The following is a 27,762-nucleotide window of genomic DNA, read 5'->3' as shown; positions in this document are numbered from 1 at the left end:
AATATTTTATTGTAATCATCGATTTTTAATTAGCTAAATATATAAAACATATCGTCAGCGTTATGCAAATAGATAGCAATAAAATTAAGTAAAAAGATAGTAAAAGATCATGATAAAAATAAAGGTTAATAAAGTAATCTTGCATCATTAAATTTGATTTAAAAAAATCTGGATATTTATAATTAATTGTAATCACAATTTTAATTAAAACACGATAACATTAAGTATCTAAATTATGTAAACAGAGAGAAATAGAGAGAGAGAGAGAGAGAGAGGTGTATGTATGTGTATTACAGTTATAAATTATTTAAAGTATATCTCTCTTCACTTTTAAAAATCGAGATGTAATAACACAAAGTAAAAATATTTTATAATTTATCATTCAAATTATAAAATATCAAACTTATAAAAAAAAGATAAACAATTATAATGAATATTTTTGTTAAATTTGACAAATATGTGTTCTATGTATATTTGCATAGTGTTTTATTTAGAGATGCAATATGATATATGTGAAGATATCACAAACTTGGCCCCCTTTAAATTGCGCAACGTCAGTATGAATAATAAACTGAGATACATAATTTATCTGTACAGAAATAAATAATAGGCATAAAAAAAGAGATAAACGATTATATTCGATTGCAACATGCTTTGTGTTCAGATTTTTTTTGAAATGATACAAACGAGGACGGGAATCATTACAAACATTAACAATAAAAATACATAGCACTGACGATACGCATACAGCAATTTAGTATTCCTTAAAGATTGGCAGTTATAGCCTGGACGTATTGTGGTCCAAAATAGCATAAAACAGTTGAGATGTGATCCATCTTAGTTGTACATACCTGACCCATTTTATATTTTAAACAACTATCCTTAAAATAATAATGGGAAGAAAATAAATCATCAAATTCAAAAATTGCAATTGATTAACATCAGTAAAATACATTAAAATATTAAATTTTTAGCTGAGTGTTATTTTAACATATTGCTAATTATGTTAATAATAATATTTGACTAATAATGATGCGCATGTTTTAATGAATATAACTAATATTCTTACCATTATCTAAAACAATTGGGCATTTTTATCAAGGATTAAGAATCTACAATGATGTACAACACACAGCAAGCTCAAATTAAAATATTGTCCAATCAATTAGTTTGGTGATCGGATTGAATTTTAATAGTTCGAGTTCAATATTTATCATATACGATATTATATGTGTGACCACAGAGCATATTATGTATAAAGTGCATATAACACGTTTATCACTTTGTGACATACTCCATTTCTGTCTCTTGTTAGCTCTTTCTTTCTTAGTTTATCACAGCTGGGGCAGAGGTGGGAAGGAAGAGAACTTATGTGTCACACCCCAAAAAATGAAACTCTAAAAACATCCTCTATTCCTTGTAATCCCACCATTCCTTCTCATACCCTTCATGGACATGTTCTAAAAGCACTTTTCTTCGACTATCGCAGTATCTTCAAAAGCAAATAATGTTTTAACATTATTACAGTTGTAAACAAGAGATATCTCATTTTCCTGACAAATATGTAATGCGCAATCCTTACCTATATTTATCCTGAACCTTCTGTTTAATATCTGCGAGATTTTCACTTGTGATATCCCTTTCAAGATATTCAGAGAGGCATTCTGTGGCACTCTCTAAATCCTTTTGGTTATCTTCAAAAATCACAGACTGATTATTCTTTTTCACATAATAAGCAAAGACATAAGTATACATGAGAGTCTGTCTACAGGAACACAAAATGTCGACTGCTTTTTTCAGAAATTGTACCTGAAATATGAAAAAGATTTTTGCAAGAAGTTTGCATAAATTTATATTCAATAAGTTATTCTACTGTGTGTGTGTGTGTGTGTGTGTGTGTGTGTGTGTGTGTGTGTGTCACGTATGTATACATATATTATTATTATTATTATTATATTATGTTAATATACCTCAATCCATGACATATTATGCTGTTGCATTTCTTCCATCTTTTCCTTCACACTGGCATACAATTTACTCTCAAATTTTAGTGATTGCATATGATTCATATATCTATTGCAATAAAATAAATATCTCTGTAAAGCTGATCTGGATTTTTCTTGTGCATTTCTAGCTACTTTAGCTTCCTCTTCATCATAGCGATTACAATTATACCAGCTAGAACCATGTGGTTCCCATGGCCCAAGACACACCCAACAAAATTCAGTTTTACAATTTTGATTTTTGCAAACCATGTGATTACATCCACCATCTTTTTCAATAGTAACATTGCATTTAGGACATTCCTTTGTATTAGCAGCAATCCAATTTGATGTTTCAGAATCGTCGTCGCACTTCTTGATCCATTTTCGGAGTAAATGACACTTTACAGGATCATGCCAATTTTCACCACAGTGAAAACAGAAAATATGTCCACATTTGCAAGTAACTGGTCTTGCTTCTACATACTGCACTTTAATGGCATTATTACAATCAGGAGACGGACACCATCTCAATAACCTATTACACTAAGAGAGAAAACACACATATAAGAACATTTATATTTATAAAATCCAATAAATTCAACTATATTCGTTACAAGTATTTACTTCGACAAAGCTATTGGTGATTAAATGTTGATACTTTAATTTAACTTTAGAATCTTTGACAAGCCGCATAACACTGGCATCATCTACTAAAATATCGCAAGCATGAGCAGCACATGCAATTGTTTGTCCAACTCCTTCTTCCATAATTTTAGTTGTCAAATATTCTCCCCAGCAACCAGTACAGAAACGATGCCCACATTCGAGACCAGTCATCATCTAATATTTTTTAAAGTTTTTTTATTTTGTTCTTTATTAATGCATCTATTTTTTAAAGATTATGCTATAATAAACTTACTGAAGATGGTAAGATCATAAAACAGATTCCACATTCCTCTGTTCCATTTGTCATTCTTTTGGACTATTAAACATAAACAAAATAAATTTTTGTTGTAACTTGCTAATGACACACAAAATATAATTAGAATAATTTATATACATTTACCAAAGAACTTTGTGAGGATCGACTTCTACTTATTAAAGGACCCTTTCTAAATGGATTAATGACACGTGCCTCAGCAAATAATTTTTCTTGATCACCATCATAAAAACGTTCCATCAATTTTTCTTTATCCCATTTAAAGTGATTTAATAAAATACGTGTAGTTGTTGCTGGTATCTGTAGATTAGTACATAAAATATGTATTCAAATGTTTATCTTGAAATGTATGCTTTATTAATTATTGTAATTTGTAAAGCTTACTTCAACAACAGTGTTAACTTCTTTTATGGAATCGACCATGTGCTGTACAATTTCTTCTGTAGAAAGTACTTCAAAAGGATATTCATCGACATCAGTAGCTCGTTCGCGTGGATTACCAGATTCTATTTCCATGGCAAAGTCAACATCATCACCGCTTGATTCATTGCCAGAGTCAACATCGTCATAAAGTGTTTCCTCTTCCGAATCCATTATTGCAAGAAATTAACAAGCAATCTTTTTGAATTAAAGTTTTTTCTTGTCAGTATGTCCCACACCTATACACGCAGAATAGGATACAAAAAAGTTGCAGGAATATATTTTGAGCTTTATGCTGTGTCAATTCAATCAATATGTTTCATCCTGTACGGTCACAATTGTATAATAACACAAGTGTACATATATTGATATTTGAATAAACAATAGATGTAAGCCACTATTGTATTAATGCATATAGCATAAACTCATTAAACATATAATGTTTTCATATACAATCTTACAAAATTAGATTGAAAATTTATCTTTGTCCACCGCGTGGCAATGTCAACTTCAACAAGATGTAAACAATTCGCGATTCCGAAAATTTGATACGCGCACCTGCTATGAGAAAAACAGCTTATGTTTCAGTACATGACGTCATCGTTTCTTGATACTTTCCCAATAAAGCATCCAGAAAGGCAGCTTCTCGAAAGACGCGTGACTATTAACACATCGGAAAACCAGTTCTCGTGATAATGATTAAACTCTTCGGCAGTGTAAAGGGTTGAAAAATTTTTAAACGTTTCTGTTACGGAAAGAGAAAGAGGAACAAAATCAGCTGCCAAAACATCCGAAATGAACTCCGGTAGCCGAGGCACTAACGACTAATCTCACGACGAAAACGGCGGACAAACAAGTTTACTCGATCAGCCAATTGCGACATTTATTACGTATATGCGATCAACATGCGCTTGCGGAATTGATATTTTATATTATTAGTTTCGTCGAGGCCAATCTTGCTTCTCTAGAAGAATTACAGGCCTCATTGTCACGTGCCGAGGTGTCGAGCGAAATGCGTTTCTAAGAACGATTGGAGGCCATTGGAAGAGTCGATTCCGATTCGCATCCGACAAAAATACATGCGCGAAGGACGAGCGTGTATTTCGTAATTCAGATTCGCTAATTAGTACGCGTTATAATAAGGCATGATAACACGCGTATTAATTCAAGGCTAGTCGCGTGATCGTGGTCCGATCTCGCGCGTTAAAAAAAAAAACAAATAAGAAGAAAACTGATATTTCTCTTTGTAAACAAATCTTACCGAAGAATTTCACTTTCAGTCTCTTGCAAAATTGAGCGAGAAATCCACGATAAACAAACCGAAGGCGCAAATTTCACGTTACTTTGCAATTCTACACTGTGTCGTCAAACCTGTATTACATTCCTCGGATTATGTGTTTTATCGAAAAAAACAGTCTCGGTAAATTTTTTTTCCTCTTTTCAGTACGTCGCGGACACAAGGTTACTTGGAAATGTCACATTCGCGAATACTAACATACACAAGAGCTACGAGATCATGTCGATGTACAAGGCACGCTTATTTATTCTTTCCCATCGCGGAAAGTAACCACGTTTCGATCTCAAAGAACGCACACTTTTGCCATAAAAGAAAGCGTTGAACGAGTCTATAGCGCAAACACTGCTGTCACGTCCACGACGACGCGCGGCATCGAAAATTTTGGCGATCGAACAACGAGCATGCCGTCGTCTCTCGTCGTCGAATCGCGACGTCGCGGTCGAAGACAAGCTCGTATACGAGGTAATCGCACGGGAAATTTCGTGTAAGAGAGAGAGAAAGGGAGAGATCGTTACGTGAAAACGGCGGAAACTCTTCGCGGTCCTGCCAACGTCGGCACGTATCAACGAACGGTTGCGAACTGTCGCCTGTCGCGCTGCGCACGGCCGTCACGCCAACTCCGTTGCGATGATTCTCGTCCCTAGTGCGTCGTGAAGTAAGCCATGCGGCGCGCGTCACGCGTCTGACACAGCTGACATGTAATCGTCTTCGCGCTAGTTCACACGACGATTTATCCGCCGCGTCGACCGCGCATTGTTACTATTTACTATTTATCAGCGAGCATTTAAATCGGAATAATTACGCCTCGATTCTAGCACACTAGAATGATTACTTGTGCTTTCTCGTGTCAGTAAAGATCATGACAGTCAGCTTCTTTTATAGCGCCGTTAAACAATAACCTATAAATTATAAATTAAGTGGAAAAACTGGCAAAAAAAGCACAGGTCTTTTGGTGTGTGGATTATTATTGTTAAATTTTAGTAACAAAAGTGTATTAAAAATATAACGGTCCAAAACGTACATTTTTAATACACAAAATTTAACAATAATAAGCATTTCTGCATTACTACCTGCGCCTTGGTTTTTATTTGCCAGTTTTCCTATTTATTTGTTAGTATTCTGAGCTTATTGCTATTATAAATTATAGTAACACTTCAAATACTATCTTATGTGAATTCTTATTTTTTTATGACATTTTTATATTTTATATTTTCCATAGAAAAATTTTTCAACATATATTGAAAAAAAGAGATATTAGTTTTATATAGTTATGATAATAGTTGCGTCTGTTTGTATGTAATTGAAAAGAGGAGAAACTTTTATTGTGTCGGAAATTGTATATTAGATTAGTTTCTTTAATCTAATGATTTAGCTTCCGATTTTTATTATGGACCAGCATAATATTAATACATTCGTTGAAATAACACAAAATATGCGCATGAGCAACGCGTGCAAAAGCGAAGATTGCATTGTCACATTAACCTTTATTTATGATATGTTTCACTAGAATGTCGATAAATTAGCTTTCGATAAAAAATGAGTCTGTCCACCGTGAGTGATTATTCTATGCTGGAAAAGATTGGCACCGGAAGCTATGCGACTGTGTACAAAGCATTTAAGAAGGTATGTGTAGATTTTTGTTCGAAGAGTATGTATACATAATGTATCGAAACCAAGTAGTTATAATGATCTATTCATTTTGTTTTTGTACTTTCTCAAATTTTCTGCACTTTAAATAAATTTAATATGTTTGAAAGAGAGAGAGAGAGAGAGAGAGAGAGGGAGGGAGGGAGAGAGAAGCGAAGAACTTGAACGTAGAAAGTGCAAGCGGAACGAATGGATGTAGTATGATAGTTATTACATATATCAGAAATGTAATATAGGCATACACATACACACGCGCGCGCACACACACATATGTGTGTGTGTATGTGTATATATATATATATATGTGTGTGTGTGTGTGTGTGTATATATATATATATATATATATTTTTTTTTTTACAATGCTGTGTTATATATACATATATATGCAAAGTCTTTCGTTTTTTCCCTGTGTGTATATACAATTTGCAAGAAGATAAATACACGTTATCGCTGGAACGATAGCATTTATTTGCATATTCATATACACAGTGTCGGACTTGCTTTCTTCGGCGCCCCTGCCACTTAACTTTCAAATAACGTCTGACTTTCATATGTCCCATGCGAGATATCTCAAGATAAAAATATAAATTTTTCAATGAAGATTACAGATTTAATTTTGAGCGTAAGATATATCACTCGATATTGCTGTGTTTTTATTAAAAATATATTTAAAAAAAAGCGTAGGTTCTCCAACTTTTTAGTAAAAATTGAAGATTGCATTTGAAATTATGAAATCTCTAAGTCATCACTTTTTGACGATCGTTCTCAGGGTGGGAGTCGAGAGGTTGTCGCTATCAAGTGTGTGGACAAAAGCTCGCTCTCTAAATCAGCAATCGACAATCTCGTGACGGAAATCAAGCTGTTAAATGTCCTTAAGCACGAGCACATCGTAGAAATGAAAGATTTTTTCTGGGATGAAGGGTTCGTTACATGAGATATTATTATAACAATTATTTCATTGCAAGATATTGATGAGCAAATTAGATTATATAATCACAAATAATTCGCGATAAAATATCACTTTCATCGCTGCGTTAATATTTATTTTTTGTTTTCCAAAATAATAATGCTTATATACATATAAACAGGCATATATATATTGTCATGGAATACTGTGACGGTGGAGACTTGTCGAGATTTATAAAGAAAAAGCATAAGCTACCCGAAAATGTTTGTCGCAGATTTCTACAACAGCTCGCATTAGCGTTGAGATATTTACGCGATCATAATGTTTGTCACATGGATCTCAAACCACAAAATTTATTGTTAACGAGAAAACCTCAATTAGTGCTCAAAGTTGGAGGTCGGTATATCAATTATTCGGCATTTTTTTTTATTATTATATTATTATTATATATTATCGAAAAAATTGGAAACGAATATTTTTTATTTTAACAAAATAATACTCAACGGCAAATTATTATTTGTCCATTTCAGATTTCGGTTTCGCGCAGTATCTGTCGAATTCAGAGCACAAATTCGCGATACGTGGTTCACCCCTTTACATGGCACCTGAAATGCTATTGAAACATAAATATGACGCTCGCGTCGATCTGTGGAGCGTCGGCGTGATCATGTACGAGTGTCTTTTTGGCAAAGCTCCCTATTCTAGCAGTAGCTTTCAGGAGCTAGCAGAAAAAATCAAGGATAGCCAACCTATTGAGGTGATTGAGGCTTATCTTTTTTTTTTTTTTGCACCATAAATACATAGACTGAGCAATTCTATAGTATTTATAATGTTTACGATTTAATTTAAATCTCAGGTAATGGAAAGAAAGTGAAAACATTCCTTCTTTTTCATTCGCCTGTTATATAGCAAAAAACAAAGATTTTGTCTACTATTCTCCCTCTCTTTTTATGTCCCTCGAGCTTTTTCAGTTTTGTTCTCAGTTTATCTTTATTATGTCTACAACAAAAAGATATTTTTTTCATGATGAGTCAAACAATTCAAAGTATTTGTAAAAAATGCCTAATGGAATACATTTTTACAAATGTATTATGCTTACAATTAGTTCTAAAACTTAAATGTACGAATTGTCTTTTTTCGCGAAAATTTTTCCCGCCATCTTAATATGACATTATGAAATAAGTAATAGAATGGTGTACAAAGATTTTTCTCAATTGACGCGATATAAATAATATGCATATTAATTCCCGTTAAAGTTCATATAATTTTTAATCATGAATCATTTGTGAATGTTAGTATTATCCATTATAGATACCAAAGGCGGCTCATGTATCGGCGATGTGTAAGGATTTACTTATGGCTCTGTTAAAGCACAATCCTGCCGATCGAATAACATATAATGAATTTTTTGCGCATGAGTTTCTGGACTTAGAGCACGCGCCGACAAAAGAAAATTACGATAAGGCAGTGGCATTGGTGCATAAAGCCGTTGAAATGGATGCTGAGAAGAATGTAAAAGAAGCATTTTATTTGTATTGCGAGGCTCTTAGATATTTTATTCCAATATTAACAAGTAAGATCGATATTTCTCATGAATATTTTTTTAAACTCGAGTTAAAAAATCGTTTAAATACGATCGACATTTCGATTTAAATTTCTCGTTTTAAATCCTCGTATTCTTAAAGTTTCTACGAATATTTTATTATAATTAGACATTATTTGATTAGACGAAAGTGATCTAAAACGAAAGGAAATATTACGGCATCGTGTGAACGATTACATAAGGAGAGCAGAAACGCTTAAAGTGGCATTTGTAGACGATAAGGATGAAAAGTGTGCGCCAGCTGAAAATAAAGGAAATACTTCATTCTTGCAAAGGATACCGTCTTTAGAGAGAAGCTCGGCATTCGCGTACAATGAATTACGTTTGTATAATATTGAATTTTCCAGAATAAAATGCTTATAATGCAATATATATCTCAAATGGAATTTAATACAATTGATTATATCATTTCTGATTACCTAACGCGAAAAACTAGAAATAGTAAAAATATTTAAAAATAATAATTTAAAATTCTTGACCGTGACGTAACTCATTTATCGCTAGGAATTCTCAGTAAAAGTACTACAGGTATGACGGCTGCACTTGAAATAGGAGAAGCTGGTGAACAATATCTTGCTGAGGGTAATTATGCCCTGGCTCTAGAAAAATTTCAATCTTGTCTAGGTGTACTTGTGCCTTTATTAGGTAAAGAACCATTAGGCCGAAGAAGAGATTTGCTGTATAAGCAGGTGATTAGATGAATCAAAATATTATAGTGTATTAAAATATATCAGATTATTTTTAAAAATCTTTGCATATTTTGTTATCAATTTTACTGCAAAAATAAATATATAAAATAGAATAAAAAAAATATATAAAGCGTAAAAAAATTATTAAAATCTCTCCTCAATATAATTTTCTTTTTTCCATCGTTTGATTAGTTGACATATGCACTATTGCACTATTCAATATATTTTGAAATACATTACCAATAATTTAAATATTAAAAAATGTACACGCAAATATAATATATGTGAAAAATCTTGAATGATCGGACAAAAATACCGATAAGTAACTAATAATTGTTCTTTAACCTTCTGACAATTGTGACTAATGTTCTCAAATTCATAATTTGATGATAAGGCGATAAATCATTAATGACTTATCATAATATCGATGATAAAGTATCGATACATTAGTAATTTGAACAAAAAGTAATAAGACTAATAAAGGAAGAAAAATAATAAAAGTAAGAAAGAATCTTGTAAGCTAATTTCAAGTAGAATGAAGCAAATATGAAAAAAAGATTTTAAGAATAAATCTTCTGAAAACTGTGTTAATTGTGATGCGATCGATTCACGGACATGAAAATAAGACATTATAAATGCAACGTGAACATCAATTTAACATAAATATAACGCAATTTTACCATTTGTATCGATACATGTTACATAAGGCAACTAATCGTGAGTTACTAAAAGAATAGAAGAAATACTACCGGAAGATTAAAATACTATTATGTTGTCATTTTATCATTATATTAGAATGTGATGTTTATGTTTGTCAAATTTCTTATACAAAATATAATTTAAAAGATACCCTTTTTTTACATCATTTTGTTGGTCTTCATCATACCGATGTATATGTACACGCGTATACAGGTACATATATAGATTGATATAGATTCTTAATTGTTTGCAAAATGTTTATATATGTTATTGGTCTCTATCAACAGATACAGATTTGGATGAAGGAAGCTGAAAGTACCAAAGGACTCCTAGCTTCAAAAGATATAGATTCTTCACAACGAACATCCGATGAGCAATGTATACTACAGTAATGAATAATACAATGGGGATGCCATAGTAATTATTTTATGTAATTTTCTGCATTTTGTAACTTATAAATTTGCGATTTCCCACTCTATCATGTATTATTATTTAAATTAAATTGATATAATAAATAATTTTGTATTTATTATATACATATAATGCTCAGAGATTTAATAATTAATTTCTCTGATCAATTATAAATTGAATTATAAATTAATAATGCGCGCGCGTGACATATATAGATATTTTTTTAATGATATTAATTACAATTAATCTTCTCTTATAGATCAATTGCAAAAATCAATATTTTCCTCAAATGTAAACAAATATAAAGGATTTCCCGAAAGATGAGGGCGCGCGCGTCGCATGGCGCCCTTAGCGATTTCTAGTATGGTCACGTGAGCAAATAACGGTCACTGTTGTTCCAATACGTCATGGAAAATTCCCATTTCTGAGCTATAAACCTCCCCCCTTTTATGTATATATATATATATATGTACATATGTACATTCTTCTCCCACTCTGTTCAATTCGCCATACAAAACCCCACTATACCCGATCCGCCATGTCGGCGCTTATGTACAAATCCCCACTTCTTCGAAATTCTCATTCCCCCACCACGCGGTCATACGATACCGGATGTGCGGCAACGTCGCAACCGTTAAGTACATAAGGTTTGAAGGGGGGGTAAGGGGGGAAAGGAGATATAGGGGGACTAGGCGGCTCGGGGATAGGAGAGGAAGTAACGAGAAAGAACTGGCAACGTGTACGACATTCAAATCTGATCTGAAAGTGTCTGAAACCCAGTCCTGGTTACTTAGTAAAACAGTAGAAAACGTGGAACGGCAGAAAATCGCCAACGAATGAGATATATTTCGTGTGTGTCGCGATATATAATGTACCGGTACGCGCGTCAATTGGCAATGTAATCGCGCAGCTGATTTGGACTTATTTCGACGTGTCTCGACCTTCTCCTTCTGTCTACATGTCTCATTGTTACCAGTTATGTACGAGTGCAACACATCGAGAACATAACGCAACGAGTGTATTCTACGTTGAGAGCGCTCTCTGAGAGTGCGCCGTGACTTTACCGCGTCGGTCGTGAGTCTTCCTTCCGGTGCTCGCATCACGCGTGTACAAATTTTCGCGCGCGTCCGCGCTCGCGCCCGTTGGCTCTCAAGTAACTTGATGTAAATGTCACGGGCGCGCGGTGGTATCGTGGCCGTGTCGCGAAGAAAGTTCCACACGGCGACGTGGAATTATGTGTATAGATATCCAGCTTAACGAGAAGAAGAAGATGGGCGACAAGAGAGTCGACGAGGAAGTAGAGATCGTCGAGGCTCACATTAAGAAAGGTAAACTTTTGAGGTTAGCGGCAGTGATAGGTTAGGTGCGGTAGCTATAATGCCAGTGGCCGATGACGGCTGCGGCGACGGCGACAGCGGCGACGGCGGTGTTAGCGGGAATGACCGCGCCAGCGGCACAACGCCAGTATTCTCGCGGGTGTTTAGCAGCACGACTGCGACGGAATCGTTTGTGGTGGCGGAATCCGCCGTAACGAACGCGTGTATCTTTATTCCCTTCTTTCGTTTTCACTTCTCTCCCGTCCGATCTCACTGTCCTCTTTCTTCGCGGCGCGTACACATCGCGATCCCCTTCCACGAACTAATCATACTATTCTCGCTAATGCGAATGTGTATTCCTTCCACGAGACGCGTCTCGTGAGCCGGCGAAATGTGCCGGTGACACGAGTTAAGCGTCTGTGTGTTCGATCATTCGATTCTTTACTCTAGAATGCAACGTGCACACTTTTCTTCTAATGCTGATAATGCTGATAAGAGTAAACTATTAAAAATCTTGCTGATAAGAGTAAACTATTAAAAATCTTTGACATACAAAAGTCAATAGATATTTGTTTAGTTAGTGATAGTGTACTTAATGAATATTTTGAAGCATTTTTTTATTATTGATTTAATAATACGCACATTAATTTTAGAGAACTGCCCAGTACAAATATTAGGCGTACACAAACAAATATTACCAATACAAACGTTAGACAATATTTATGATTTTTCATTCTGGCTCTATCTGTACATTATATCTGCATAATTTATATGACAGACGTCTTTCAAATAAAATATAAAATTATTACATCATAAATATATTACAAAAATAAGAGTTTATACTCGTGAAAAAAATGCATTGTTTTGTCATTTAATTAATTAAAATTTAATTCGTGATTTTCCATCCCCAGTATTACAACCAATTATAAGTTAGTATGGATCGCTTAGTGATTTCAATATTTGAATATATCCATTTTATTTTGTACAGATTTAAGAATTTCCTACATCAGTTATTTAAAAAAATATTGCCAGGACACCCAAAGTCACGAGAAATTTCCGAGTGTTTTTCGAGTAATCAAACTAACAAATGTATATTCTCTGAAATATTCGAGTTGCAATATTATAAAGTTATGTAACATTTATATTTACAGTGTTGTGTACACACTCATCACACAAATACACAAAATTTTCACAGTATAAAATATATGACACATCGTCTTGAAATATTCTTTGGATATTTGCCGCAAAATTGAGAGATGTCATCGAGCTCCTAAATTTCGCTCGAGATTGCCTCGCGGTACGTTTTCCGCGACATTATTACGAAAGTATGAATTTTTTATGTGTCTTTATGTTTGCCGTTAAATCGCTTTGCCGCGCCGTGCTTCTATGTGTGTAATAATGCGATAACGTCGTACGCGCGGCCTGTTGCGAGCGCATCGTGTAACGTGGAGCTAAGCTTACTTGCCGCAAGTGCGCCGTGTGTCCGTCGACCGGCTTGCTCGCCGCTGCGCGCGCGCTTGTATGTATGTATGCGTTATGTACAACGAGCGAGAGTCGGGAGAGCATGTGCGGCACCGCGATACATTATGTATCCGCCCCTATGTACTACATAAGGAACGAAGAGTGATGTAACAAAGAGGCAACGTTGCCGAAGATAGCCGAGAGTTTGCCGAGCGCGTTCGCGTAGCGCTATGTCCTCCGCGCAAGTCGCACGCATGCTTTCGACGTTACATAGGAGCGCACGACATACCGCGCGAACCTCGTCAGCTGCTACAAGTGAACGGCGCCATATGCAATTTTGCGCAAAAAAAAATTACGCCTGCGTAAATGACAATACTCGGCACCGGATCTTTTTCACTCGTTCGGCTTCGATCTCTGCTCTCTTTACGCTCTATTTTACTTTTCGCCATTCGAAGGAAGCGAGTGAGACAGTGGTGCAGGGGGGGGAGGGGGAGGGACCGTGCGAATGACCTTCATCGTGTTGATTTTATTTATCGGTAGCGAGGAGGAAATGCGCCTTATTAATATTCTATTGCGATCTATTTTTATGCGCGCGCATGCTAGAGTTCCTGTACATTGCGCAACATTTATTCGTCATGGTCATACTTTCGTAAGATATAAGAAATGTAGGAGGAACTATTATCATGTAGATATAGGCCCACAAAGCGCGTATGGGAGAGGGAGGGGAAAGGGAGAGTACGGAAAAGAGATAGAGAAAGTCGGATTATAGCAGAATGTGGATAGATTGGGGCAGAATACACATATACATATATCCGGTCCGTCGCCATATTGTTCTTTTAGTTATTTTCTCTCCCCTTGCTCTCTTCACTCCACCTACACTTTGTCCTTCTTTCTCCCTCCACTCTATTTATCCCCACCTATCTTTACCCCACTCTTGGACCAATATGCCTTCGCTTGGCATAGCAACAGCAGCGTTAGAGGACTACTATAAATAGATCACTATGACTTTCCAGTGTTGCCACAACAACTGGCCCAACGTCCAGCGCGGTAAAACTAGATACCATCAAGGCCGCAACGTCGCGATACGATATGACCTAATCAGATATATATTTCCGCTATATACTACATATATATTACATTTTTTATATACAGGATGTACATGTGTGTTGTAAATAATAGATGAATAATAGCATATATTTGAGTATCGTATATTGTAATAGTAAAGTTTTGAATATTATTTGAGAAAGTTCAATCATATTTGGCTTTGATATTAATTATATAAAATATACATAAGAGAATTCTTAATATATGTACTCGCGGATCATCGAAGAAATGTATTCACAATAGTCATTTTTTTTATTGCAAGTTTCTCAAGTATCGATCAAGCGACGTTGCTTTTCCGCGCGCGCGTTTCTATGTACTCGCGTATATAGTTGAAAAGTGAGACAAGAGAGGGAATGGGCGTGCCCGGAGCGCGAGAACCGGCAACGCCGCGCTCGTAAATCATGATTAAAATAATAAGTATAATACATATGTAGTACATAGGCGGCCGACGGCTTTATGTATGTAAGAGCTGCGCAATAGCGTGAGCGGGAGCTAACGTCTGGCTGGGTTCTGCGCAACTTCCATACTCCTACTCCTCTCGTGGTCCCCCCACCATCAGGGTGAAGCCCACGAATGAGTTCCAGGAGTAAAGGAGAGCAGCGAATCAAGCGCAGGCGTTAGAGGGAGGGGAGGGTTAGGTACCTGAAACGACTATGTACTCCCGCGTGCGTTTACCAATCTTGGCACTTTGCCTGAAAGAGCATATCGACCGTGCAATGTTGTCACATCGTCTACGCGATCTTACGCGCCAGTCCTGGCTACTCTTTGAGTGGTATGTACCCTAGCGCCTGCAACTCATCCATGTTACACGATGCGCGCGATCTAAGATAGGTGGCTATTTGTTTGAACTATCCACGCATTGCGCTATCACATCTTAAAAATTCGGAGACATTGCGACCAAAACTGAAATTTGCACATGAAATAAACGAACTTCTTTTAAGATAAACATATATCGAATGTACACAATGACACGTTTATTCTAAAAATGAGATTTCATTCATTATTTCCAATAAAATAGTAACAGGCATGACGGTTTTCCTTGAGGTTTCCCTACAGCAGGATATTTTTAGCGATTCGACAATTACTTTAGCATGATATACGATTACTTTAGCATTTGATATATGTATAATGAAGAGTTGTATCTTATCTTTTTATTCGTTTAGTTTTTTTATTAGTTTGCGAAAAACAAATTTGCAAGGAAATTATCTTACGTACAACATAGAAAGTAGCTAAATTTTACTTTCCTAATGTAGAGATTGTTTACAGAGAGAGAGAGAGAAAGAAAAAATCTTATATTATTAGTATGGGATTCAGTTATATCTCTAGTATCGAAAGAAATATACAGTTCTATATATATTTATAATACAACATCCTTCAATTAAGATGCAAGTTTTATCTGAAAAGATATGTTGGTAATATTATATGAATATTATATAAAGCATTTATGTTTGAATTAGTCACACACACACACACACACACACACACACACACACACACACTTGTAATCACCGAGTTTGCATGTTAATTATTTAAAATTAATTGGCCATGCGTGAGATTGATGATTCTGCTTTATTCTGTTGTAGAATATTCTTATGTAAAAATATATCGCATTTTTTTACGCAAATCTATTGCTCGATTTTGAGCATTGTTTATCGCTCATTACACTCATTTCGAGAATTGTATCATTCTTACGCTTCAAGCGACACGGAGTGTCAAAAAAACAGATGGAAAAGTCTCGTACGAGTACTCTGCAATGTGTACAGGATGTCGCAGAATCAGTGGATCACTTCATTAAAAAAAATGATACTTATTGACCGGTGTCTGTCAAATACTGCACCAATGTATTTAAACACATTTTCAGACACCGTCGCGGGCAATGACATGTTCGCGTCGAAACATCGCGCTGTCACTGTCGTGAATCCCGATCTCCGAAGAGCCGCGCGCGCCCGCGGATATCTCAAGAATGCCGAGGCCGGTTCGAATACAATCCGTCGAGGACGACACTGGCAAGCACATATACCTAGCGCAGTACAGTCCGTGCAGAGAGTGGCACGAACTCGCGTAGAGTACGCGGGCTAGACTCTACGGAAATGCGCCTAGTGTCCCCGTGGAGCCGCGGGCGGATAGCTCGACGTTACGACGCGGCCTATCGGACGACTTGAAATTGAGGTTTCCACCAAAGACTAGAGAACGCACGATAAAATATGGTGATGTCCTCGTTCGAGTGTACCGTGATCCTTGGGAAAGCTCCAACGGTCCGCGGAGCTACGCCCGGAGCATGTACGTAGTCGGCGGAGGAATGATACCGTCTACGTACCCCGTTCTTCCCCTGTTTCACCTATACCCTCGACGCATATCGAACGCGATGGTAGTGGTGGTGATGGTGGTGGTAGTGGCGGCGGCGGTGGTGGCGGCGGCGACGTCGACGATGAAGACGACGATGATGAGAACGACGACAACGAAGACGATGACGGCGGCGACGGTGATGGTGTAGTAGTGATGATGAGAATCTTTCACGCCACCTAGTATAATCGTGTCGGCGCACAAAGTGAAATGTCGTCCTCATCGTCAAGGGAAAGCGTGAAAACTGCAAGAATCGAGAGCATCGTTTAGAGAAACGACTTTCTCGTGTGTGTTCATACATTTGAACGTCCGCCGCTGATACGTCATCCTCGTCATTCTCTTCTTCCTCGTTTTGCTCCTCGTCATGTAACATGGGTCGCACGCGATACCGTCGGCGGTACCCGTAGCCCATCGTAGGTGGACGTACTTCATGTTATAACCTCAACGGAGAAGGTGAGACACTGTGGTCTGTTGGGCCGCTCAGCTGCGATGTAATTTCGCGACTGAATCAAGGGAAACCCTTTCGACTGTCGAGGATGAGGAACGGCTTTACAGATATACCGGTCGCGAGTGCCGACAGCAGCACCGACGCCATATGGCTGGAGAAAAGCAGTCCATCGCGGATGGCACCTGAGCGAATGTCACTCAGTATGTCTTTCCTTCGTACATGTCTTATTCGCTTGAATCATGAAACTTGAATGTCGATTCGAGAATTTAAGCCGGTGTCACGTTCCAATGTTTTCTTCGATATAGGACAATGACATCTTATGTTTGTCATCGATAATAGAAATAGAATGTCTGGCATAATGCACCGCGATGCGCCTTTTCATATCATAGATGTAAGAAAAACTGGGCTCATCAAAATTACGTATGCCGATTTTTCAATCGTCGCGTGAGATTCCACGAGCGAATGACCGATCAAAGTATGCGATTATTCGAATAAATGCAATTTCCGATAGAATTACATAATTGACAATTGAAAATATCATTATTATTGAAGAAGGAAAGATTGTTTATGCTGCGGTTTATGTTTTGATAATCGCGACGCGATGCGCCATCATGACATGCCGTGTTATCGAGCGCGCGGTATGTCTTGAATGTGAGAGATTGATCGAGGATCTTTAATTAAGGCTCATCACGTGGAGATTGCTTTTACTTATCTATCACTCTATTCTATTTTTAACTTTACACGTTTACTCCTTTATTTACGCTATATGAAAATGTTCTCAATTGTTTTGACATCGCTTAAATAAAAGGAAAGGAAGTTTCAAACGATGTGATTGATGATTTGCCTTTGAAATTAAAAAAAATTCTTTTATCTGAGTTTAAATGTACAATCATAGCATTGTGTAACGAAAAATTCATTCTATTATTTATACTCGATGAAATAAATTATACGATAAAAAGTAGTCGTTTTGAATATATAGTACGTAAATATATACTTTTCTTTTTTGAAATTTAATTTGATTTTAGAATCTCATTGAAAATTGATTTGATTTAAAAAACGCGCATATCTCAATTTACATATACTTTATACGTGGAAAGTATTGGAATTCATTTGTGTTATCATTGCTTCATTAATTTGACAAGGCCCCCAGTGATTAATGTCGCGTGCTAAAGTTAGTTTTACGTAGCTGCTATACTAATTGGACAGAGTAAATAATTATTTATGTGTTGGTGCATAAAATATTTGCTTATATATTGAATCTGTTTAGGGTTCATTTGTAATTAGGATACATATATGTGTATAATATATATGTATACTATGCGATACGTGAGAATACATACTTTCGCGATGTGAATAAGTTTAATAAGTTTTAAATAAGAGTTTAATAAGTTTGTTAAATGCTGAAAAATAATTATTGGTTGGGTTACTTTTCGCGTTATGATAAAGATAATAAATATAAAGAATATGTCTATATATCGATAGAATTTTTTAATAATGCTTATTCTTTTGTAATATAATCAATTTCTTGACTTATGATACAATAAAAATTGCGAGCTTTCTATACGCAGTGTAAATATTTTCTATCACACATCATTAATCTTAATATAAATGTCACACCCTTTTATTGCAACATGCATAATTAGTTGTAAAAATTAAGCATTGAATGTAATGATAAGATAAAACTTATACATATCTTGTTCTTTTCCAGGTTTCGATAAAGTTGTTGTCAAACAAGAACGTCCAGATGAAGCGGAGATCCGTGAATTGGCTGCCAAAATGGTGGAAGCGAACAAGACGAAAATGTTAAACATGCCAGCGGTGCAACAACCGAGGCCGCAATGCCTCGTACCGCAGCAGCCTAATCTTCCCAGTATTCTTGGGTATCTGAACAAACGGCCAACCGACGGATCGTCCGCTCCGAAACCGCCGACGGTTGCTATGGAGATGAAAGCACCAGCACCCGACGATGATAGCCAGAGAGGACGATTCGGCTGGACAAGCTTTGACGAATGTCACATACCTTATATATTTCGGTCCGGCGAAAAGTATTGCGCCGTACGCATCCTAGAATCTAAGCTTCTCAACAAGTACCTGAGCTATCTCCATGCGGACATTTACAGCTGCACGTGTATAAGGAGTTATTATATCACGGAGGCTGAAAGCAAATTATTCAATGATATTAACACTAAGCACTGTGAGAATCAATTTGGGAGGGACACATTTACGTGCAAGGATTTAGTGGTGCGTCTCTCAGACGCCAAAGAGTTTTATACTTTTCTCGATGTGTGTTACACGAAATTGACTGCGGGTAGCAATCCGAATGTAACGAGTGGACGCAAAGCGGAGAAATGCGGTTTCATACGAATAAATAAAGAATCTGTGGTACCTTACACGGTAAAGGATGGTCTACAGTACGTGCCGTTATTTTATTTCGAGGGCGAAACGGAGAACCTCAAGCTAAAAGCGGAAAAACTCGAGGGTTGGGATTTATCGTACTTGAAGTTTTGTTGTAAAGTACAGGGTATACGTAACGAATTGTTTGCCAGTGAAACGTGTTCAGTGATTAGTTTGAATGATATTAAGAGTTACTTTCCACCGGGTACCGGCTTCGAGGACTATTGGCCGACCAAAGTAATGGACTCGCAATTATTGGTGAACAGCAATGGCAATGGTAGTGGCGGAGGATGGACGAAACAACCGCCCACACCGCCGGCCACTAAACCTACTTCTGTGCAAAACGCAAATAAAATAGTGCCACCTTTAAACGCGCGTGCCACACCGATGTCTAACATAATGCAGCGGGGAACTGTCGTGAGTACGCCGCAGATGGCGCGAATAGGACAGACTAGGTCCGTAGTGACAACACATCCCGCGCATTCTTCTCCATCGGGACTTCCCGCCGGTAGATCGAACATAGTATCGCAACCTATGCTAAATAACGTTCAAGGTGTAGTTAATGGCTGGTCAGGTCTCGTCGGCGGCCAACCCACCTTTCAACCGGCACTCAATTCCCCAGCTAGTTCCCTTATACGTGCAACTCTGAATATGCACAACGTAAGCTAATCTCCTAAGTGTTAAAATTGTATTATATAATAGATGCTTATTTTATAAATCCCAATGTTATTTATATTACATTTCTATTATTGTACTATATAATAACAATGCCTATTTTATAAATGTCAATGTTATTTATGTGACATCTCTATTTGTACTTTTGTGTTTAATTTCACATTAAATGTACAGTTTTTAATTTTCAGCAAATGTCTGCTGCCTCCAAAAACTATTCTCAACAGTCGAGAAGTAGAACGGGCAATAGTGGAACGGCAGCTCAATATGCTGGGGTATATCCGACTACAACCATGCAAGCGCAAGTTGCTCAAGCCCAACCACCACCTCCTCTTGTACGAGCAACTGTTCACTCCAATCAACCCAATCTTGGGTAAGCATTAATAAATTTTCTAAAAGTAATGTCCTACTTATTACATACACACACACACACATTTTATATATATATATATATATATATATATATATATATATATATATGTATATGTACATATGTATTAATTAAGCTCACAAAGTTTTAAATAATTTCAAAATGTGTTATTTTTTTTTGTTCTCTGATACCTATCTAAACTTGGCACTTTGCTTTGATTAAATATAGGAAATGATAGTATCTCTTGTTTAGTTGTTTACAAATATAGGAAAATATTGAATACACAGTACATAATCTTCATCATAATGTTTATGATAATGTTTATGATAAACAAATGAAAATATTATAAAAAATGCTTATATTGTGAAAATTATTCACCTTTTTTCAGTGCTTTTTCGAATCTAATATTTGAAAATTAAATGATTCTGTAATTTTATTTCTTGATCATATAAATAGAAAACATTAGAAAGTGTATATAATAAAGAAATTTAATTTAAAAAGTCACATCTAAAAGTTCTCTAATTTTACCTGAAAGTTTGAATAAAAATATTAGGAAGATCAGGGCATTCTCAGACTATTTTTTATAAGATAATTGATAAAATAATTGAAATTTGAATAAACATCCTAAAATAATTACAAATGAAATACTATCATTTCATATTGAAAACTTAATTTATTAAAAATTAGGTATCAAATTGATATAGATTTTTTGGCTACCTTTTTGGCAACTATATAGTATTCTCATCTACACAGAGTGTGCTTGCTTACGATATATGGAATTAATTAACACAATAGTGACTGTATAATATCTTATAAAAATATTGCACTTATTTTATATTGTTATACATGTGTTATATTATTCAAATTTTAATTTTAACCTAAATGTCTCTTGTTTTTTGAGTACCAAATAATTTTTCAAAAAAAGTAGATTTTATTTTTAATGAATCTTGTGCAATAATATTAGTTATAAACCTATTACTAAAAATAAATATTTGTTTAGAAAAGAGAGATTATATACATGTATTTTCTTTTTCCCTATATATATATATATATATATATATATATATATATATATATATGGGATAATATTATTAATATATATATATATATATATATATATATTTTTTTTTAAGTAATATATGAAGAAGAGAACTCCTATTCTTTGTAAAGCACATTAAGCATGAAATATCGGTCTCATACTGCCATATATATGTTTATACCAGCTTGAAAAAAATTGTTATATATAAAGTATAATTATTTGTTATATGTAGAGTATCTGCACTATAGCTTTCTGCATTTGTACATACAACGTATTTTTGTTTTTATATAGTTATCCCACCTATGGGAAGGATGATTGGTGAGTCCTTCTAAAATATATTATAGTCGTATAGATTATCATAAGGAATAAGATAGCATGTACAAATTTATATCAAGCTGATTCATACAGAGATAAAATTCAAATACTTATAATTAATCTATATGACTGTCTTTAAAGCTTCTTTGCGTAATAAATACATTGATTCAGTTGTAAATCTTTGCTTTTAATAATATATTTATTAATATTATCAGAAGTAACTAAAAAAAAACATACAATTTTTATGATAGAGAGAAGTAGAAAGCTGCACAAGCTTTCTTGGTTCCTACATATTTAATATTTTATAACGCTTATCATAGTGCTGTCAACATGAATCGAATAGTCTCAGTATTCAGATATGTAGATAATTAAGGAGCGTTTGCCTCTCATCTAAAATGATTTAATAATCGAATAATTCCTATATTCAGATAAAGATCGGATGAGTCATTAGTTTGTCGACACAAATAAGAAAAAACGATATTATTATATTCAATCGATAATTTTATGAAAAATAATATCATTATTTATTGTTACATATTAGTTTATATATATAATTATAAGACATATATTTCAATATTATACATTATTTTATAATATCCAAAAGAGCTTTGATAATATTTAGAATAATAGTGTTGACAGCACTATCATAATTTTTTTTATAAAATTGATGAATATATCTTTATATATTGTATATATGAATATATATTTATATATTGCTTTTATATAAATCGACTCTAATATAAATCGACTCTCTTTTGACATTTTTCACGATTTGAGTACGAAAAAATATATTTATAAATTTAATTTTTCTTGTTTAAATGTGTTGTAATTTATATAAACACATAAATGTCACATAATTAAATAATTTAATTACGCACAATCATTTGTATATACAAGTTTTATTGTTTATAATCATATATATATATACTTGTGTCGTTCACGTCAAAACCGGAATTTAATTTTTAAACATATAAAAAGACAAAATTATGACTAGTAAAGAACATTTATTTATCAACGTAATCTCCATTACATTATAGCATTTTTGCTATCAATGTATCAATGCATTAATATCAGCGGAATAGAAAGATTTTTTCATATCTGAACCATTGTAAACGATTGTGAACGATTCAAGTACAAATTCTATATTGTTTCTTATGTTGCAATGTATTGAGCACTTTATTGATTTAAATGAATAGAAGATAAAGCAACAAACAAAAACATAAAAAAGTATGCAACAACATAAAAAAGTATGCATTTATTTTCATTACTATTCATTACTAAAGAGGCTAAAGACTTTAATAGAATAAAAATAAATAGCACAATAAAATTAAAATAACAATTATTTAACAAAATAATCAAAATTAATGTAATAACTTTTCTATTTCAGGGTGACCACTACATATACAACACCTACATTAGGTGTACCTAATGCAGTCACAGCAAGTACATATCCACAGATGCTTGGCTTGAGCGAACAAGTCCAAGCTTTAATGCCAGTACATACATCAGCATCGACTTTATTACATCCTCAAAGACATACACCATCTGTACATAACACATCTCATGTAAAATATCCACCTCCCTTAATACCAGTCAATGGTAGCAGCGGTAGCAGCAGCAGTTCCAGGTATACATCAGAGTTATCATTATTTTAGAGGAATCGAATGAACAGATATATAATTAACAGAAATTTTTGTTGCGATATCTAAATGTTCAATTTGATTATCACATTCATATATTTAAGTAATTTTTTAGGGATACCCGAGGGAGGAAACCGTTAATACCGATATCAGAAACACATATGTCAACTTGCCATGTACAACCTTACCAAATACAGAAAGCGCTGGTTGAAGAAAAAATGGTACCCTGCATCAACTTCAAACCTTACATTTACACTGAATTGTTAATGACTCTTCCCGATTTTATTTCCAACTTTTTTCCTGCCTGTGACATTGAGAGTTGTAAACAAGTCCTTACAGATGTTCTACACATAGACTTATATCAAGGGAATAGGTAAGATTATATTTGGGACACAGTATATTTTTTCCATGATATGTTTTACACTATTGCAAAAAGGAAATTATATAAGTAATATTTTTTAATATTTACTTTACAGATTACAAATGAAGATGTTAATGGAAGCAGGCAAATGTTCTTCGCTAGTTGAAGATCTACCTTTGATTCAAGTTAGAAGTGTAATGAAATACATGCCGCAATTCAAATATATGTTTAATAGAGGAGATATGGTCATGCCTTCCCCAGCTCATTCGTCTGAAGAGCATCCTGCCAAAAAGCGTCAACGTACCAGCTAGGATTGGCTACAGCCTTACTGGCCTACTTACGATTACTATCATTCGGCATTTTAAATAAGCCGATAACACATCGATTGTCGTATGTAACATCGTTGTGGAACGCCCACGAGATATTTAAATAAAAGATTATATTTCGTGTGTGATGCGCAACACACATTCGACGATTCAAGTTTATGTACAGTGATACCAGAGAGCTATTTCTTTCTCCAAAGTGTATTTACTGAAAAGAATGTGACTGTAAATAAAACTGAGACATGTAAATTTAGAATATTATGGTTGACGATTAAGATCTTTTTGTTTATTTTATTTTGTTCAAAACCTGCTATAATGTGCAAAATACTACATTGTTGCAGGACACAAATAGACTTAAGAGAGAGAGTGCATTCTTATTTTTAAATTAAATATATTCTGTCATTCCACACGCGCGCGCGCGCGCGCGCACACACACACACACACACACATGCACACACACACACAGTGTCCCAGATCATTTGGTACAATACTCATGTGCAGATAGAACGGACCAAACTGAGTTGAAAAGTCCTCTATCATTTTTTTTGTATAACGCTTAATAAAAAAAATTGTTATTGAGTAAAGTCTGGTCAATCATAGCCGGGTGCACGTCGATCAGCCGCACTGTAACAGCTGAGCGTTCACGTACACTATCAGGCGCGTGGCTTTCCGATATGCATCCGGTTAAAGATCTGCGATGATTAGGACCATTTTACTCAATATTAATTCTTTTAATATACAAAAAAATGATAGAGGACTTCGATTCAGTTTAGTTCGCTCTATCTGCACACAAGTATTGTTATATTTCAAATGATCTGGGACACCCTGGTGTGTGTGTGTGTGTGTATATATATATTTACATATATAACATGCGCGTGCAATATATAAAATACACATTATTTTATTTCTACCTCTTTGCAACAGTAAAAAATAGTGATTTTTTAGATTTTCCATTTTTTCATAGTGTTCTTGTTACATGTCAATATTTTGTTTATATTATAACAGTTCTATTTTAAAAAGAAATTCGGAGAAAGAAAATGCTATTAACCAATTTATAGATGGACATGACGTGCTATGGAGTTATTCAAAATGAATAACCTATTTTGCATATTAAACGTATATCAATAAAGCGAAAAATGGAAGTAATGCTTCTTCAAGTTCCTAGCTATTACTAGTACATATTACGATAACTAGCTGCAAGCTAATTTAAAAATGTTAATTCATTCATTTATTCATTGTGAGTTTTTATACCATTTTCATAAAATTTTGTTTAATAAAAGCATTACTGTACGTAATATCGAACAATTCTTTTCAATTATTTAATAAATACATTGTATACAGGAGAGGGTGATAGATGTATCAAATGAAATGACAAAATGAAGCAAATGCCTACTTAATGTGAAAAGATTGCAGTAAGCAATTTCTCGTGGACTACATTTATGAAAGATAAATAATATATAAAAAATGACATTTTCACAAATTGTTAAAAAAAGTAAAATGACATATTTTGTTTGTTTCTATATTTTAATATTTATATTTACATAGTATTAATATTTAAATAGTATTTCTCAATATTGCTGCTGCATCTTCCTGATATTCATATTGTAAATTTTTGCTTAAAAACAATTTATTATTTAATTATTTAAAAATTTGTCGAAATTTGTTACACAGTTACACTTACATTTTTGTACCTATACTCAGTATTTGTTGAGGATAGTATCTCATGATAGGGTCAGCGTGAAATTTGTCACATGTGATTAAAATAGAAATATAAAAAATATATATAAAATTGTGCGAGGGACAGAAAGAGAAACAATATTTATTTACGTTAAATATGTTATACACATTGAGAATACAAATCTATTTGATTAAGATTATGGAGAACAATATATGTGTGGTAGAATTAAGATTGCTGCAATTATGCTCAAAGTTAAAGCCAAATTCAGTTGTGATCATTTCACGCTTAACCCGTTTCATATATATGTTAAATTTGTGTATGCATTCGAAAATGTCCAAGCTACAACGTATATAGAAGACTATTAAAACGTACGTAGAGCGTAATTGTAAAGGAAAATGCAATGACATTCAAACGATGAAAGAATCTATTTAATATTCAAAAACATTGAAATAGTCTTCCATTGATTCATAATGCGTTACGAGAATCAAATTTTGCTTAGTTTGATAAATTATTTTAGAACATTATCAATGCACATATTATTAATGAGTCTTTGATAATTGCCGCTTATTTTCATTTATAATAATAGAATGCAAAACGCAATAGTACCCTACGTTTGGGACAGTATATAAGATGCTATTTTATCTCTTCTCAATGTGGGACAGAGGTTTAAATAGTTATTATCGACCGGCTATATATACTTTCGTCACTCACTAACTTTAGTGTTAAGAAATCTCTAAAAAAAAAAAATGTACATGGCAAACACAAGTGTATATATAAAGAGATAATTATAATAACGACTGATTCACGTCGAACGTGAATCTTCCACACAAAAAACAGAAATTGTTCGTATATCCTGTCGTAATATCAATATATTTCATCATTTATAAATAATGTTTTGTTGGCTCACAATTTTTAAAAGATCTTATTATTGCTATTGAGATTCTCGATTAGTAGCTCCTACTGTTGTAAGCTATTCAAAAGATTGTAGAAGAAAAATCGAAGATGACAAACACATAATTTACAGTTATTATTTAAATAAAAATATTTGAACGATAAAATATCTCATTTAATTTTGATACATACAGCTTTTTATTTAATTTAGTTTCTGTAATATTCGATGTTATGTACGTACACAACAGATTTAGGATTATCAAAAATACCATGTATGGATTTTTATATCTTTTACCTCATTTTTACAGATACGAGTAAGTTTGATGCGATTATAAAACAATGCTATATTTTGCAGAAAGAGATATAGGACTGCATGTATATATGTAGCAAAGAATAATACACGTTGATTTTATGTCGTAATTCCTTAGTGCAGCAAGAAATGTTTATAAATTTCTTGAATTATTTTAATATGAATGCATACGAATTTTATTTTATTTTACATATCTATGTTATACGCGTTGCATTCTTAAAAAAACGCAAGAGACAAATCCATGTCCCCGAATACGCGTTTAGAATATAATTATTTTTAATATATTAGATTAGCATCTTTCTTTGTTAACATCTGTTAAAATAATATGTATTATACTTTATTATATATACGCTATCGTTTGTACATATAGAATATAAGAGAAATAGAGCTATACTAGATATTTCAAATAAATTCATGATACAATCAATGGAAACGAATTTTCTTAGCATCAGGCATGCATTCATCATGCGCATACATACTTCAAGCATTTCCCGTATTT

At 34.2% G+C, this 27,762-nt stretch overlaps 3 protein-coding genes across 15 annotated transcripts; 2 read left to right on the top strand and 1 right to left on the bottom strand.

Moving 5' to 3' along the window:
* Window positions 1-917: 917 nt before the first annotated feature.
* On the bottom strand, window positions 918-16,344 carry LOC126848712 (E3 ubiquitin-protein ligase ariadne-1). Of its 7 annotated transcripts, none has more exons than XM_050589812.1 (9): window positions 5,158-5,302; window positions 3,904-4,090; window positions 3,310-3,584; window positions 3,052-3,225; window positions 2,905-2,967; window positions 2,610-2,825; window positions 1,971-2,528; window positions 1,583-1,809; window positions 918-1,492 (listed from the first exon to the last, which is right to left on the bottom strand). In XM_050589812.1, the coding sequence occupies exons 3-9, from the start codon at window positions 3,517-3,519 to the stop codon at window positions 1,411-1,413; spliced, it is 1,530 nt and encodes a 509-aa protein (XP_050445769.1). In that variant the 5' UTR covers window positions 3,520-3,584; window positions 3,904-4,090; window positions 5,158-5,302; the 3' UTR covers window positions 918-1,410. The 7 variants fall into 7 exon arrangements, with proteins under 7 accessions (XP_050445769.1, XP_050445767.1, XP_050445765.1 ...); XM_050589810.1 differs by having other exon boundaries at window positions 3,904-4,006; window positions 5,158-5,293; XM_050589808.1 differs by lacking the exon at window positions 5,158-5,302 and adding an exon at window positions 4,607-4,747.
* LOC126848713 (serine/threonine-protein kinase ULK3) lies at window positions 5,190-10,668 on the top strand. Of its 4 annotated transcripts, none has more exons than XM_050589819.1 (9): window positions 5,190-5,297; window positions 6,150-6,265; window positions 7,059-7,210; window positions 7,378-7,592; window positions 7,727-7,953; window positions 8,508-8,769; window positions 8,924-9,121; window positions 9,304-9,488; window positions 10,475-10,668. In XM_050589819.1, exons 2-9 carry the CDS (start codon window positions 6,179-6,181, stop codon window positions 10,577-10,579), a joined length of 1,431 nt encoding a protein of 476 aa, XP_050445776.1. In that variant the 5' UTR covers window positions 5,190-5,297; window positions 6,150-6,178; the 3' UTR covers window positions 10,580-10,668. The 4 variants fall into 4 exon arrangements, with proteins under 4 accessions (XP_050445776.1, XP_050445773.1, XP_050445774.1 ...); XM_050589816.1 differs by having other exon boundaries at window positions 5,297-5,594; XM_050589817.1 differs by lacking the exon at window positions 5,190-5,297 and adding an exon at window positions 5,298-5,488.
* LOC126848709 (uncharacterized) lies at window positions 11,265-27,501 on the top strand. Of its 4 annotated transcripts, none has more exons than XM_050589800.1 (7): window positions 11,265-11,926; window positions 18,979-20,324; window positions 20,528-20,709; window positions 22,037-22,063; window positions 23,448-23,687; window positions 23,816-24,073; window positions 24,177-27,501. In XM_050589800.1, the coding sequence occupies exons 1-7, from the start codon at window positions 11,833-11,835 to the stop codon at window positions 24,370-24,372; spliced, it is 2,343 nt and encodes a 780-aa protein (XP_050445757.1). In that variant the 5' UTR covers window positions 11,265-11,832; the 3' UTR covers window positions 24,373-27,501. The 4 variants fall into 4 exon arrangements, with proteins under 4 accessions (XP_050445757.1, XP_050445756.1, XP_050445758.1 ...); XM_050589799.1 differs by lacking the exon at window positions 11,265-11,926 and adding an exon at window positions 17,330-17,470; XM_050589801.1 differs by lacking the exons at window positions 11,265-11,926; window positions 22,037-22,063 and adding an exon at window positions 17,330-17,470.
* The last annotated feature ends 261 nt before the right edge of the window (window positions 27,502-27,762 follow it).

The sequence above is a fragment of the Cataglyphis hispanica genome, chromosome 4, assembly GCF_021464435.1.
Source record: "Cataglyphis hispanica isolate Lineage 1 chromosome 4, ULB_Chis1_1.0, whole genome shotgun sequence".
Taxonomy (NCBI): Eukaryota; Metazoa; Arthropoda; class Insecta; order Hymenoptera; family Formicidae; genus Cataglyphis; species Cataglyphis hispanica.
This window is presented reverse-complemented; position numbering and strand designations above follow the sequence as displayed.